The sequence below is a fragment of the Podarcis raffonei genome, chromosome 3 (assembly GCF_027172205.1).
Source record: "Podarcis raffonei isolate rPodRaf1 chromosome 3, rPodRaf1.pri, whole genome shotgun sequence".
Lineage (NCBI taxonomy): Eukaryota > Metazoa > Chordata > Lepidosauria > Squamata > Lacertidae > Podarcis > Podarcis raffonei.
The window spans coordinates 21,584,449-21,600,664 of NC_070604.1; the positions used below are offsets into that span (position 1 = coordinate 21,584,449).

Below are 16,216 nucleotides of genomic sequence, written 5' to 3' on the forward strand. Positions count from 1 at the left end.
TCTCCCTTGTCTGTGGCTTCCCTATCCACTGGCAATGCCTATTCATTGACAGGAGCAGCAGCCACCCGCCACATTCATAAACCAAAGCACCAGTGATTCTATGTGAACAAGGTCATCATTCTGTCTTGTGCCCCTATGATGGGCAGCTGAAGCTGGTCTGCAAGTGTTGCTTCTAATGGAAATGCTACTTGGCCACCTGCCTCCCTGCCCATAATGGCAAGGAGGCCCAGCAGTGGTGCTAAGCAGAGTTCAAGGCCTGCATGTTTGAACTTGCCGGCGCCACCATTTTAATTCTGGCACCAAAGCGTGTTCTCCTTCATGGAGAGCACGGGTTGCGGTGGAGTTAACCAGACACCCCCTGTTGCTGGGCAAGTTGGTTTGGTTGGCCCAAAGTATGATTGTACTCTCCTCAGGTTGCTGAGGAGAGTTTGGTGTTGCCAATTTTGAGTGACAGCCTGGGTCCCTGCGTGCAGCGCTGAGCTTCCTCACCTGCCCACCCTCCCTAATTTTAGGGTGTTTGTTGCGTTTGACCTTGCTATGCCTGTCATGGGGTCATCTGCTTTTGGGCAGGGGCCTGGTAGGAATTTTGTCCATTTGGCTGATTGGCTGGTGCCATTTGGTTTTTGCCTTGTTGTTGTTGTTTAGTTGTTTAGTCGTGTCCGACTCTTCGTGACCCCATGGACAAGAGCACACCAGGCACTCCTGTCTTCCACTGCCTCCCGCAGTTTGGTCAAACACATGCTGGTAGCTTCGAGAACACTATCCAACCATCTCGTCCTCTGTCGTCCCCTTCTCCTTTGCCCTCCATCTTTCCCAACATCAGGGTCTTTTCCAGGGAGTCTTCTCTTCTCATGAGGTGGCCAAAGTATTGGAGTCTCAGCTTCAGGATCTGTCCTTCCAGTGAGCACTCAGGGCTGATTTCCTTACTCCATGGACAGAGACAACAGGCCTGCAATCCTACACACCTAAAATAAAGTCCATTTGAGTTCAATGCAATTTACTTTTACTTCTCAACAAAGGCTGCAATTCTTTAAAAACACTTATTTAGAAGTAAATCCTTGTGATTCTAATGGGCTTACTATTGAATAAACATGGTTAGGCTCATGCTATAAATTGCCAATTCATATGTGAAACTAAAAGAATACTTTGTTGGTTCATCTCTCTTGATTGTTTCACCAGATGAGCAAAGACACAAGTGTTCAAAATGTCCTCTTGCAAACCAGCTTTTAGCTATCTAAGCCCTGAATACATACATAAAATCTTAAGATGCAATCGCCTAAACTCAAAGCCTGACAACTATTCCATTGTGATATAATGCTTTAAATTGGATCCATATGTTTGCAAATACCTTTCACATGCGGTGCTACAATCAATCGAATATGCCATATGTTAACAAATGCATATAACTTGATGCATGCTCTGCCTCCCTGAGTTACAAGCACGCAACTCTAAATTTCAGTTGATGGTAATATAAATTCAAAATTCCCATTAACACATTTCACCATACCAGTACTGGCCAAAAGCAACACCAAACAGGAACACAAGAATAACCACAGTAAATTTATTGTTTTTCTTTTCATACTTTAAATACAACAGGGCCTTAAATTTACACCAGCTAAAAATTGTATGTTCTCCATCTGTGTTTCAATATCATTGTATTTAAAGTTTATGTAAAGGGTGTGCCTATATTGTCAGAGATAACAAGGCAATAGACAGTAGAAAGGGATAGCGGAATGGTATGCAAAAATGTGTTACCTACACATTAAAAAATAATTGTGGCAACAGTAAAATATTTTCTACAAAAATAATATTTTATGGAATTTGAGGGTTGATTTTAAAAATTCACCTCTTTTAGCTTGGTATGTTGTCAGAGATGCAAATTATGCATCCTAGCAGACTATATACAACACACCAAGCCCCTTCTCAAAACACCTAGCGGACTGCAGTGCCTATTTAGAATGTTTTATATGTCCTCAGGGATGGGAAAAATCTTTTTTTCCAGCTAGTTATTCTTTCATATGCTTTTATCCAAAAATCCATACCACGTTAATCTGCCAAAAAATATATATTTTAAATGTCTTTATTTCAAAATATGTATCTAATATGTTTAATATGTTTGATATGTATTTAAGATGTACGCTTTCTCTCAAAATACAAACTTCAATGCCTATTTTGAAACATTTAACTTGCTGGGAACTGTATCACAACCTTTGGAAAAGCGCAGGATCTGGTGGAAAGCTATGTTTGTTCTGCACATTAGCCTCGAATCAGAGTAGACCCACTGAAGCTAATAACTAAGGGCTCATCACCACTTCCACTTGTTCCACGCCTAGAAAGCTATTATGTATGAGAAAGTTTGTTGAGCTAATTGCAAAGCTCTAAACAGGTGATCTTCTTTTATTCCACCCATTTGGTCACAAAAACATACCATACTCTATATAGAAAATAAAAATAAAGCATGTATACATTAATATGAAATTGCCATAAAGCATATTACCTGTCTAAATAAAAGGCTCGGGGGATTCTAGTCAGCACTACTCCGATATAACACAAAACAACTGGGTTTTTCTATTGATTTTCCTGCCCAGAAACTTTTCTCCCTAAATGTTACAAATGCATTTTTTGTCCCCACTACAATCCAAGCTTCACGAGAGATGATAAATGAGATAATATTGATTAGATTGTGCTAAAGAGCCCCTGCATTTCAAGGTTATATCCTTTGGAGAGTTAGTAAATCTCATTATAGAAATCTGCCTGCTGACATATATGAATAAAGAGAGGGGCAAAAGAATTCCACCATGAAAGCCATGCTATTCTTGAGATGGAAAGCTCAGCACAATACAGAAGCAAATATTGAAACCATGGAGGCAGCAATGTCAGTCTATTTATTTTGGTTTTTTTATTTGGGCTTTGTTTTTTAGTCAATGTTATGACTCCCATTACAATGTTATCCTCCCATTACATAAGTTGCAGTTCTCACTCAGGGCCACCAGTATGTAAATGAAGGATTGAAAACTGTCACTCCTGATTGGTTAGCTAGTTGTGAGTTGTTACTGTTTCAAGTTACTTAGTATTATATAAAGCAGCCAGCTAGGCTGCAGTCAGTCTGATTCCAGGAGCAGTTCTAAATGCTGTGTTCTCCGCAGTTCTAAAGAGCTGTGAATCCAACAGAGCTGTGTCCTTCTTCCATCTCTTCCACTATTCAACAGTCAATACCTTTATTTACTTTTTGTGGAAAGATACTGCAGCAAAACATTTTTATTTATATGTTGGATTACTTGCAGTTTTGTTTTGTTTTGGACAACTAAATAGTCCTCAGTTCTCTTTTTAATTATTATTTTGTACTGTTTTTAAATGGTTTTTTAATGTTTTATTGTATACTTACTGCTGTACCCTCCCATTACATCTAATGTGATAGTGGTGCACACGTCTTTCCAAAATTTACTGGCAAAATATTGCCCCTTATCGGACTCCTTTCCTTTTCTCACTTAAGTATCAATTCTCTCTTGCTGTGTTGTTGTTGTTGTCGTTTAGTTGTTTGGTCATTTGGTCGTGTCCGACCCTTCATGACCCCATGGACCAGAGCACACCAGGCACTCCTCTCTTCCGTTGCCTCCCACAGTTTGGTCAAACTCATGTTAGTAGCTTCGAGAACACTGTCCAACCATCTCATCCTCTGTCGTCCCCTTCTCCTTGTGCCCTCAATCTTTCCCAGCATCAAGGTCTTTTCCGGGGAGTTCCTGGAACTCTTCCTCTCTTGCTGTGGCTGACTGCAAACTTTATAAGCTGTCGCATTCAAAGAGGATGTGGCAGTAATATAAGCTTCCCACTGCAGGGTGATCTCCTGAAACAAACCTCCGCATTAATCAAATAAATAAAACTAAAACTAATCACCTGGAATTTTAACCCAGATGATTTTATTGTGCAGAATGGTCTCCTGGCTATTAGAAATGAAATAATTTAATGTTCCTTTGGAGGTTTTATTTATTTATTTAGAAATTGTTTTACAAGACTAATGAAAACAAGATTGTAGAAAAAGAGATTACTTTCGTAAGGTATTACTTTGAGCGAAAGAAGGAGAAACTCTATATCACAAGCTCAGTCACCCCCAAATTAAAAAAACAACAACAAAAAAACAGCGCATTGTGGAGGAGACTTCTTATAGAGTGGTATAGCAATGGAAGCAAAGAACTGCATTTTCCTCTGTCAAAGCTTTCGCACAAAAAACCCCAAAACCAAATCTGTGTTACCCTAGCTGTTTTACTCACAATGCGACTTCAACCCTGAGTTTCACCAGGACTGTTATCTTTTTAGATGACAGCCTAAGTCTGTCTTGTTTTACAGTGCAATCCAGTGAACTGAATTCAGTGGAACTCACTCCCAGAAAAGTGTGTTCAGTCTCGCAACCTTAAGGTAATCTTTTTATCTGCTTTTTATATGTGTGTCTGCTTTATTTATGCAACCCCCGAGCTTAACAAAGTGTTGGTGCTGACCTTTAAAGCCCTAAACGGCCTCAGTCCAGTATACCTGAAGGAGCGTCTCCACCCCCATCGTTCAGCCCGGACACTTAGGTCCAGCTCAGAGGGCTTTCTCAGTAGTGCCCCCCCCCCCCGTGGAGCGCCCTCCCATCAGATGTCAAAGAAATAAACAACTATCTGACTTTTAGAAGACATCTGAAGGCAGCCCTGTTTAGGGAAGCTTTTAACATTTGATGAATCATTGTATTTTAATATTCTGCTGGAAGCCGCCCAGAGTAGCTGGGGAAACCCAGCCAGATGAACGGGGTATAAATAATAAATTATCATCATCATCCTCAATATTTTAATACTTTATCATTGTACTATTTTATTTGCCCCCAGGTGATTGTACAATATGGTGATGCACTGTTTAATGTCATTAAGACTTGCATGCAACTATGAAACAACACCAAAATATGAAAATAATAATTGGCAAAATTAGCATCATTTGTTTTTGTTTTTTTTAAAGTTCACATTGTCCTTTTGGCTAGCTGAACTACTTCCTCACAGAAATCATTTAGGAATCAGTTAGCTGCAATTGACTTAAAATAGTTATTTCCTACTATGAAATAAAATATTAGTCCCAGTTGTGGCATTTGACACTTGCTGACACTCATTACTAGCCCACTGTTTGCTCTAAGCCAAATTGAGCGATACTGGTAAAATACAGACCTGGAGCAAAGAAGCAGAAGACTGGGGTCAGATTCCACAAACCCCCATAAATTAGGAATAGCTTTCTGATGTGCTGAGAGTTTAGGGGTGTAAAGGTAATTCAGTGAGGTCAACAATGGGCCCAGTACTCTGCCATTTGCCAAGTTTCAAAAAGTTACCTATCATAAATGCCTACAAGGGATGAGATTTCCTGGCAGTTTGTACTAGAAGTACAAAACAGCAGGATTCTGTAATGCTTGTTGTGGGATTATCAGGGTTAAAAAGAAAAAAATGAAGCTAATTTCACCAGCTTCCTAAAGAGCCCAGAAAGAAGTCTTTAATTGGAAGCTAACTGAATTTAGTATCGTAGAGTTGAAAGGGACCCCAAGGGCCACCTAGAAACCAGGCAACTCTACCGAAAGTTTTTTTGCTAGCATATCGGACCCTCTGAAGGTTAAATCATTTCTTCTTAACAAACAAGCAAAACCAGGGGCTCTGTTCAGAATTGTCTTTCAAACCATAAAAAACCAAAAAATAATACTACCACCTGACAATCAGTCAGATAATAAAGCCAAGGGAGACAGATGCATAGCACAAGTTACTTCAAGCAGAAACGGAAAGCTTATTGAAAAGTATTTTTGATTATGGTATAATTTCCAGAATTTAATGGGGCAAAGAGATGCACCATTCTGCAGAAATAATGAACAGCTATAATGAATTAGTAACAAACGTGTTTTTTCGTGCAGTGGCGGCGGCAGCTAGTTTCTTCAGTCTGGAACACTACAGTCTTCCTGGACGAGTCACACATGGGCCAGATTCTGCCACCCACCCTCCACCTTCAAAACATCTTAGCTGGAGAGACGGTGCAGCCGTCTCAGGTTGAATAACCACACATTCTACTTCTCATATTGCTGAAAACATCCCTCCCCTATGGGGGAATGGGACGTCAACCTAGAGTCCTCTCTATTACCAAAGACTAAAACAACCAAAAACATGTGGTGATGGGTCGGACAGATGTGTGCTCAAGAGCCTGGACAGGATGGATGGATGAGATTTATTTCTATATTTTGAGGACTCATCTACATGACATTCACTCATGTCAGACTGAGGGAGGAGAGAATGTGCCCTCTGGGACAGCCTGTGAGATCCCTGCCTCCTCAGAAGACCCAGCCCTAGAAGAGCATGTGATTCAAACTCCCCTCCTGTGTGAAGAGATTGTATTCCTTTCTTCAGGCGCTGAGGGCTCCAGCTCCTAAAATAGGTTGCACCTCTTTAAGAGTAGAGTGTCCACACCACCCAGCTATTCAGGTCTGCTGGTTCTTGGAACATCCCAGTCTACCTTGCAGCCTAGGTGCCACTTGGAACAAGCCAGAGTGTTATCCTCCTTGCATGTTTGCAACACGGGACTTTGACCTCCTTCACCTTGCATACCTGGACTAACCCTCTGGTTTGTCTGAACTTAAATATGTAGGCATCTCCAGTATGAAGTATCACCGTCCCTCAGCTTTTCAGGTTGTTGTATAATACGGGAGTGGCTAAGTTGTTATCCATTTCCATCACATATATGATTTAGCTCAGATATGGCTTAATCTGAAGGTGGATTACTGTGTGATCTGCACGTAAATTAGTGAATGAGTTAACAAGAAAAAGAACCTGCCTCACACTGGTATGATAAGACACATATACTGCAAAATGTTTTATAAATAGAACAGATTATTATCAATCAATACATGGGAAGGTGTGAAGGCCACTACTTTAAAATCCAAATACTTAAAGTTAACTTGCTACTTCTGCAACATAACAAAATGTGTTTTCCCCCACAATAATGTATTTAATAGATAGATCCTAAATGAATATATGTTGATGATGTAAACTGTATCTTCCCATATCATTTATCCGAAACACCTTAACTCTGCACCACTTCTCAGCAACAAAAACATTTTTTTCAGACTCTGCAAGAGATGCAAGCTCTTTCTTATTCTTGTGAAAGGCGTAGGGGGTTTGAACTTGCTCAGCTGGCATGCAGAAAGCTATTATGAAACTAATTTGAAGTTGAATTCAATAAAATAGTTGCTTAGATCCTCCAGCAGCTTAACCTGCACAAATTGTACTCATTTCTGTTATACAGATGCAAAAACCTGAGGATTTGACTAATGTAAACTCTCATTGTTGGGGAAAAGGCTTCCTGCAGTCTTCATTTTTGTGTATGAGGCAGCAGGATTGGCTGTCAGTGATTATAGAGACACTGGCAGTCCTGTATCTACATTTCTGCAAGAGAACACTAGCTACAGCAACCTTCACCTTGCACAAAGAAATATCCTAAATTGCCATCCATTTTCAACCTACATTAGCTAGCATTTAAAACTAATTGTTATTCACACTTTAAGAAGAGGGCTTTCAAATTTAAAGCTCTGCAATAATGTGCCTTAAGCCAAAGCATATCTATTGCATTTATCTAAGGTTCTAATTTATCTGTATATGTTTCCATTTATATTGGGAGGAGAGGGGCTGTTACATAATTTGGAATACTTGATCAGAGGGAAGGTTCACATGGATCTTTCTTTCCTAAAGCAGTGTACCAATGCTGTAAATGGTTACTACCACATTTATAAAGTAGGAGTGGGGTTTACAGCTTCCTGGATCTCCTGCTTAACTGGATCCCCCACAAGCCATGTATGAGAATTAGCTACAGTGTTTCATTGCTGAAGAAAGGGATTAGGCTCCAAAGCACTCTTTCCATCCTAAAATAGAGGGAGAAGGGAATCACAGATAATGCATGATTTGGGGAGGCTCAAGCTGCAATCATATTGTGTAGACTTTCCTGGAAATAAGTCGCATCTAATACAGTGATGCTTGGAGCATCTAGTCCAGCATCCTCTGTAGGAAGCCTGCAAGCTGGACATGAGTGCACCACTCCTCTGACCAGTGGCGGAGCCATTATGAAACGAAGGAAGCTTAAACTTTGGGGCCCCTATTCACAAAGGCACCCCAGAAGTGACTTTAGTCAACATTGCTTTAAAAATTGGGTCTAGTAGACCCAATTTGAGTCGCACAACTTGAAAACTATAGGGCATAGACAATTTTTGTTCTTGGAGGAAACTGGTTATCTTGACCCATCTGAGTCTGGGACAGTTTTGGAAGAGACTCAGCCTTGGTCACCCTAATGGATTACCCTCTTCGAGAGAGGGGCAGGGGGAGTACAACCTTTTTTGCTCTTGTTTGATCTATCAGCAGTTTTCAATACCGTTAACCACAGTGTCCTCCTGGACAGTCTCCATCAGTTGGGAGTTAGTAGCACTGTTTTAAAGGTAAAGGTAAAGGGATCCTTGAACATTAGGTCCAGTCGTGACCGACTCTGGGGTTGTGGCGCTCATCTCACTTTATTGGCCGAGGGAGCCAGCGTACAGCTTCTGGGTCATGTGGCTAGCATGACTAAGCCGCTTCTGGCGAACCAAAGCAGCGCACGGAAATGCCGTTTACCTTCCCGCCGGAGCGGTACCTCTTTATCTACTTGCGCTTTGACGTGCTTTTGAACTGCTAGGTTGGCAGGAGCAGGGACCGAGCAATGGGAGCTCACCCCATTGCGGGGATTCAAACCGCCAGCCTTCTGATCGGCAAGTCCTAGGCTCTGTGGTTTAACCCACATCACCACCCGCGTCCCAGTACTGTTTTACAATAGTTCAAATCTTAGTTATGGAGCCCATTTGAGAGAATGGCATTGAGAGATTATGTATCTAACCTCCGTCACTTGTGCTATGGGGTGCCATACAGAAATATTTAAATTTTATTTAATATTTGCATTCAGGTGCCTACTTAAACAACTAGATGAAGCCACTAGAGGTGGATGTTGGGGTGTTAGGGGCATGACACTGTGATGACAACCAGCTCTTTTGCATCTGAGGTTGCATTCACAAGGCAATTTACTTCATTTCCACAATGTTTTCCTAACTGCTTTCCCTCCACATTATATTTGAGCTTTCATGTGATGTAAAAGCCACTTCAGGAACAATAGTGAAATATTGCCCAAGTTTAGCACACATTTTCACATTATTTGCAAATGGGATTTTTTTCCCCCTAGAAGCAAATGACAAGGAAATGAGCACTAAACTAGCTTTCATCTTGCACTATATTCCATGATAGTTTCAGAAGTGGCTTTTACTCTATGTGAAAGTTCAAATACAAAGCAGAAATTAACAGACTGGGGAAAGTCAGAAAAATGCCATGAAAACAGCCTGAAAAGGTAAGACTGTTTTGAACCGATGCCTGGATGCAGTAGCTACATGATGCAAGGCTACATGAAGGCCCCCCAAAATAGAATTAATCTTGCTAAAATGGAAACTCTGTGAGAGGTGGGGACTCTACCTAGGAGTTGGGGACTCTTCAAGCTCCTGACATGATTGCATTGCCCCTGAAGCAACAGGTAAATAGTTTGTACTTATTATCAAACAAGATAAGTTCACCAACTATGCCCTTTCCTGGACAGGGCTTGTTTTGCCAATATGATTCATATATTAGTAACCTCACCACTGGACTGGAGTAGAGTAATGCGGTCTTAGAATCATAAAAACTGTAGAGTCAAAACCTCTGAAATGCAAGAATATTTTGCCCAATGTGGGTTTTGAACCCAGAACCCTGAGATTAAGAGTCTCATGCTATCCCAGGTCTATGTGGGGGTTCACCTGAAAGCGCTCTGGAAGACACAGCTGTTGCAGAACACTAAGGCCAGATTTTTGAGTGGAGGACCTCGCCTCATATTGCTGAGAGATCAGCACTAGCTGCTGATTAGCTACTGGGCTATGTTGAGGGTTTGTTACTCACATTCAAAGCCCTGAACAACTCAAGACCAGACTACCTGAAACAGCGCCTGTCCCTATATAGCCCTGCAAGGTCACTTGGATCATCTGGGGAAATTTTATTCATGGCATTACACCCTACAGAATATCCAGGGTGAGCGCATGGAAATGGGCATTTTCTGTCATTGCCTCTGTACTCTGGAATTCCCTTCCTTCTGCCAGACTTGAAGTCTCATCTATCAATTACTTCAGATGCATTGTTAAGACATCTTTTTCCTCCAAGTATTCCCTGACATATAAGATTGGGCTCTGTTATCACTAAATTTCTGACTTTGGTCATACTCTTCTAGTGTTTGTATTTCTGTACGACACTAACCAATTTTAATATTAAGCAGTTTAGAAACGCTTTGGAATGAATAAATAAAATAAACATTTTGCCCAAACTTTAGGTTGAGCTGATGCTATTCTGTACTTTTTCTGTAGATAACAGCTGCAACGTATGGGAAAAGGTGTTAGCAAAACTGCAAAAGTCTCATTCATGTAAACACATTAGCATTCTACTGTATATAAATGCCCAAGCCCTGAATCAAACTGAGCCCTGGAAATGGTACAAGAAGAGATTTTATGTAAGTCACTCTCTAGAACCAGCAGTCTGTTTAGGCACACCCACAACAAGAACATGTTTTTCAAAAACTATTTTTAATAGTTAAGAAGGCATGTACTTTACTCTTCCACAGTTGTTGCCTAATGGACTCTTCCATGACTATTTTACATATTTTTACATTCTGTGCAGGGTCTATTCACCAGTCTTCTACACATATGAAAATCAAGAAGGATTCATAAATCTACACCCACTTTAAACACAACAGAAACACTTTTCAGGACATGCCTTCACCAAACTGATGCCTTCCTAATTTTTTGGTGTTAGCTGGCTGATGTGGTTTGTAATCCAAAACAGCTGAAGGGCACTGGGTTTTAAAAAACTCTGGGCTCCTCCAGGAGGAAGGGCGATATATAAATTGAATATATATAATATATACACATATGCATGCACATACACACACATTTTCCATTCATGCTTTTCTTGACTTTATAAAGTTAATGAAGCTTATAAAAGACGGCAGGATATTTACTGATTCCATTAACAATAATTCAAAAATTCCCATCTTGCTGAATGTCAAGTAGGTAAGAATAGCTCTGTTTGCAGAAAATATTCGCATGGCGTTTAAAGAGCAACTCACTTTTTCAAAAATTGACATATTTGAAAAGCTGACAAGGCAAGCAGGCAATTAACTTCAAACAACAATAATTAAGAGTGATAAAGGGAGTAATTACTATTTTCATCTATATCTAGCGAACATCATGCACTGCATTTGTTATAAGTCTTGCTACTAGCAGTGCAATAAAGATTATTTAGTCACTTTAAAAAGAATAGTGATATGAATCTATGATATGTTCCTGTGACATCTGATGGGTACATGCAAAGTTCCTTTTAACATAGCTGAAACAAAAATAGACACTGAAGAACACATAACTACTTTCATGGATTTGGACACATAGTAACATTAAATCAAGTCAAAGTATTGTTTATTAATAAATAAACAGAGCATTTTGCTTGTAAAGAATTTTAATGCGGTCATCACAACATGGCGGTTTTGTCTTATGATTAACCAAGGTCAGAATCCTTGAACCAGGGCATACTCATTTTATTTAAAGTAGCCCATACAGCTTGCTCTATTAAAAAATTTACAGTGCCAAGGCTTAATGGACTAATTTTACCTTAGTAACTGATCTGATAAATAATAAAATAACAAATGTGAGCAACAGCATGTGGAATCCTCCCAACACTTTGCAGCTAACGGTGCCTATCTCATATTTCCTGCACAGGGCACAATCAAAACCACTGATCACTGAACTGAGCCATCATGCCATAACACATAAAACAAATGTCATATAGAACTTAGAGATATTAGGTGATATCCAACATTGTGATCAGAGCAGGTCCATTGATTTCAGTTGTTTCACTGATTCTATGACTTACTAAGATGATCATCCAATTCTTCTAGAGATAATTCTGATGTAGTACACTTTGGATCCTATGTCTCTCTAGTTTTAAGCCAAGCAATTCAACAAACTAATGGTCTAAGTGTGTTGGGGAATGGGATATTTGGACAGAGACATGCTGTCTCAGAACAGATGAGGGGTCTTTAGGAATTTGTTCCTGCAGCATTGGCGCAGTAGCATGTGTTGCATGTTCACTAAAAGGATCAGGGAAGAGGTGATGGAAAAGATCTTTACCTGAGAACTTGGGAAAGCCATTGCCAGTTAGAGTAGACAATATGGAAGTAATAAACAAATAGTCTGATTTGGTATAAGGCAGCTTCCTACATTCCTAAGTGATACTCCTCTGCAATTTCAGAATTATGGTCCAAAAAGTTGCCACAACCGGCCAACAGTACATGGAACACTGACAATTCCCAAAACTAATTATTACAGTTCAAGCCAGAGACACAGATGATGGTAGGGTTATGACTACTTAAAGGTAAAGGTACCCCCTGCCCGTACGGGCCAGTCGTGTCCGACTCTGGGGTTGCGCACCCATCTCGCTTAAGAGGCCGGGGGCCAGCGCTGTCCGAAGACACTTCCAGGTCACGTGGCCAGCGTGACAAGCTGCATCTGGCGAGCCAGCGCAGCACACGGAAACACCGTTTACCTTCCCGCCAGTAAGCGGTCCCTATTTATCTACTTGCACCCGGGGGTGCTTTCGAACTGCTAGGTTAGCAGACGCTGGGACCGAGCAACGGGAGTGCACCCCGCCGCGGGGATTCGAACCGCCGACCTGACGATCGGCAAGTCCTAGGCGCTGAGGTTTTACCCACAGCGCCACCCGCGTCTGTGTATGACTACTTAGCCCCTAATTAAATCAATTGACTAAGTGCATCCTAATCCTCGGTTTAAGAACAGTCCGATTTAAGAACGATTTGGTTTACAAACTCCGCAAAAGCAGAAAGAGGGTCCTGGTTTAACAACATTACCTTGGAGGGCACCGGCGGCAGGAGGCCTCATTAAGGAAAGTGTGCCTCGGTTTATGAATGGTTTTGATTTAAGAACAGACTTCTGGAGCAGATTAGGTTCGTAAACCAAAGTACCACTGTACTTGTTAAGGGGGCTCTGTCTTCCCCATCTATTTACTCATCATTCAATTTTACTGTCTAGAATTTTAAAACTTTTATTTGAGTAAAAGAGATATATTGATTATTTTGAAGAATTGTATGTATGGGGCAAGAGAGATCATTTCACCAACAATTTGACCTGAATATAGATTCTCTTTCACTTTGCTCCAAATGCACAGGAGTAAACCATAAAGGAACATCATATGACCAAAAAAAAGCATCCTTTTCTTCATCCCACTTATCCTCCCTACCACTATTCAAAAATCCTGAGAAGCTGCACATCCTGTGAAAGAACTGGAGGGTGTAAGGAAGCAGAAAGCTAAAAATGAACTGCATTTGAAAGGCTGATATACAGGTTGTTGTTGTTGTTGTTTTAAAGAGAGGAACTCATTCAACTAAGACTGCAATCATCACCCCACTTCTGAGCAGCCATGGTTACGCTTGTGCTGTTATTAGGGAACAAGCATCACTGGGGCCAATGAGAGTGACCTCCGAAGGAGCAGGACTATCCTCTTCAGGTCTACTCAGAAGTAAAACCCATTAAGTTCATCAGGGCTTGCTTCCAGGTATTCTTGTGGACAGGACTGCAGCCATGGGCATAGCCAGGACTTATGTGGGGGGGGTACCATAGCTGTCAACTTTTCCCCTTTCTTGCGAGGAATCCTATTCAGAATAAGGGAATTTCCCTTTTAAAAAAGGGGAAAGTTGACAGCTATGGGGGGGGGGCAGGTAGCCAGGATTTATGTTGCGGGTGCAAAACACCCAACTGTCACCATCCTCTGTCTGGCTCTGTCTAGCAGACTCGGAATGAAATGTTTCAACAACAGTTATTTCAAATTATTTCTTTAGGACCCCCCCCCCCCCCACCAAAAGAAAAGCACTCAGAAAAATCTGTCAAAATCTTTCTACAATTTCTACTTTTAGTTATTTTTATTTATTTATTTACTGGGGGGAGTGACAGCTGACCCCTGTGCCCCACCCCCACCCCATGATTGCAACCTAAATATGCTGAGCTTCAAACATGCAGTGGTTCAAAACTACATAATGCAAAATGATTTTTAGCCTGAATATCCTGGGAGTAGCCAAGGGGTGGGGGTGGGCAGGGAGGCACTTGCCCCCTCCTAAATTAAGTAAATCAATAAAAATACTTAACTAGCTGAGGTTCCCCCCACCCCCACTCCAACATGAAGCTTGCCCCCCCCCCAACATAAATCCTGGCTACACCCATGCTGATTGCTCTCTCATCAGCCACGCAGAGGCGGCTCGGGGAGAAGAGTTTAAGAGCGGAGAGGATAGATCAGAGAGGAAAGAGTTAAGTCATCCCTCCCTTCCCCACCCCCCCACCCCGCGCTCTGCTTCTTGCACGCTCACGTGATCCTCCCTCGAGTTCTACGTCCGAGGAAAGATACGCGCAACCGCGCGCCGGGTCCAGTTGGAACCGGGAGCGACCCAAGGAAGAAGACCTCTTCCAAGCCTCCAACTTTTCTTCACAGTTCGTCTCTCTTGTGAAAGGAACCCAACATGCACATTGCTGATGCTCCCTATAATGTACCACAACGGGAAGCTTTGTTTCCTTCGCGGGGGGGGGGGGCGGGGGTCCCATCTTAACCCTGAGCCACAAATGAGAAATAAAAAACGCCACAAGAAATAAGAAATAAACGCTGGCCAACTCTCTGCGCTCTTGGACGCGTCGCTTATCCGTCCCCCTGGCGCAACTTTCTTCAAGTTCCGGGAATAATAATAATAATACATAACCCGAGGTACCACTGTAATAATAATAATAATAATACGGCCAGGCACTATTTCGGCCAAGACGCGGGAGGATGGAGAGGCGAAGTTGCCCAAGCGAACCCCAGCTGAGGCGCGCCGGCTCTGGAGCGGGTTGTTTGCGCGGCAACAGAAAGAGGGAAAGAAGGCGGCTGGTTTGAAAGGATTGTGTGTGGGGTGGAGGGAAGGGGTGGGGGGTGGGAGGCGCGCCGCCGGAGGGGTGAGAAGCAAAACGGTACTTGCCCAAGTGGGGACGAGGAGGCTGTCCGGGCGCTCGAGCTGTGGCTGAGGAGACGGCTTCCCCGCCACATTCATCTCCTCCCATGCAGCTAGATTAGTCCGTTCTGAATGGCGAACTCCGCGACGCGCATTTAATAAATCCCCGGGAGCCGCGAGAGAGCGAGCGAGTGAGTGCGCGCTCACTCCCGGAGCAGCAGCCGCGCAGGAGCCGGTTCTTTTGAGGCAGAGCAGCAGCTGCAACAACAACAACAACAATAACAGAGCCAAGGCGGGAAAGCACCCAGTGGAGGAGCCGAGCGGGGAAAGACGTGTGCTGCTTTCCGCGCTGGCGCTGAGTCGAGGGGCCAAAGCTCTCGCTCCTTTTGGCTCTGCTCCTCTTCCTCGCTGGCTGAAGGCGCGGAGGAGAGGGCGGGAAGAGGGAGCGGGAGGGTGGCGTTGGCGCGCGGGGCTGAGGGCTGCGTTGGCCCCGAGGCTGCCTGGCTCTCAGTCCGTCCACACGCGCGGGAGGGGAGCGAGAGACTGCGGACGCGTCCCTGTTTTAACTTCGCCGCTGCCTCTCCCTCTCCTCCCTTCAGGAAGGCGCAGCAGCTTCGCGCTCCTTGGCAGCCAAGAGATGCTGGCAGCTCGCTCGCTCGCTCTCTTTTTCTGGCTGTCTCGCTCTCTTGTCGAGGGTGGGAGGGTGATGTAGGCAGAAATGTGGCCACGCTGGGCGATTTCATAAGTTAGAATCTGTCGGGGATTTTTAAGCCTCCCCACCCTCTCTCATATTCTCTCACACGCGCCACCCATGAGACGTTGTGGGCATTTAAGAAACAGCCAAAAGCTCACGGTACTGTCTTTTCTTAAGAGCGAAGTTTCAAGCCCTAAGTGTTTGCAAATGGAGTAAAAAAGATCTATTCGCTGTTTAAAAGGCGTGCTATTTTCATCACGTGTGGGTCCAGTATTGAGGAAAGAGGTTAGGGGTGGTCTGTGAGAGAGAAGAATGGGATGGACACTTGTTGGATACAGCATTGGGACTTCTCTGTTAAAATAATGAAAAGGAGGGGAGGGGGCGGGGTTAATTCCATGAAGGAAA

At 42.8% G+C, this 16,216-nt stretch overlaps 1 protein-coding gene across 2 annotated transcripts in view; it reads right to left on the reverse strand.

Annotated features, from left to right (window-relative positions):
- SNTG2 (syntrophin gamma 2) overlaps nt 1-15,917 on the reverse strand; it is a 218,262-nt gene extending 202,345 nt beyond the window's left edge. For both annotated transcript variants that reach the window (XM_053380786.1, XM_053380785.1), the window contains exon 1: nt 15,145-15,917. In XM_053380786.1, coding sequence (XP_053236761.1) covers nt 15,145-15,216 — 72 coding nt within the window. In that variant the 5' untranslated portion in view covers nt 15,217-15,917. The remainder of the gene's footprint in view (nt 1-15,144) is intronic.
- Nucleotides 15,918-16,216: the final 299 nt, after the last annotated feature.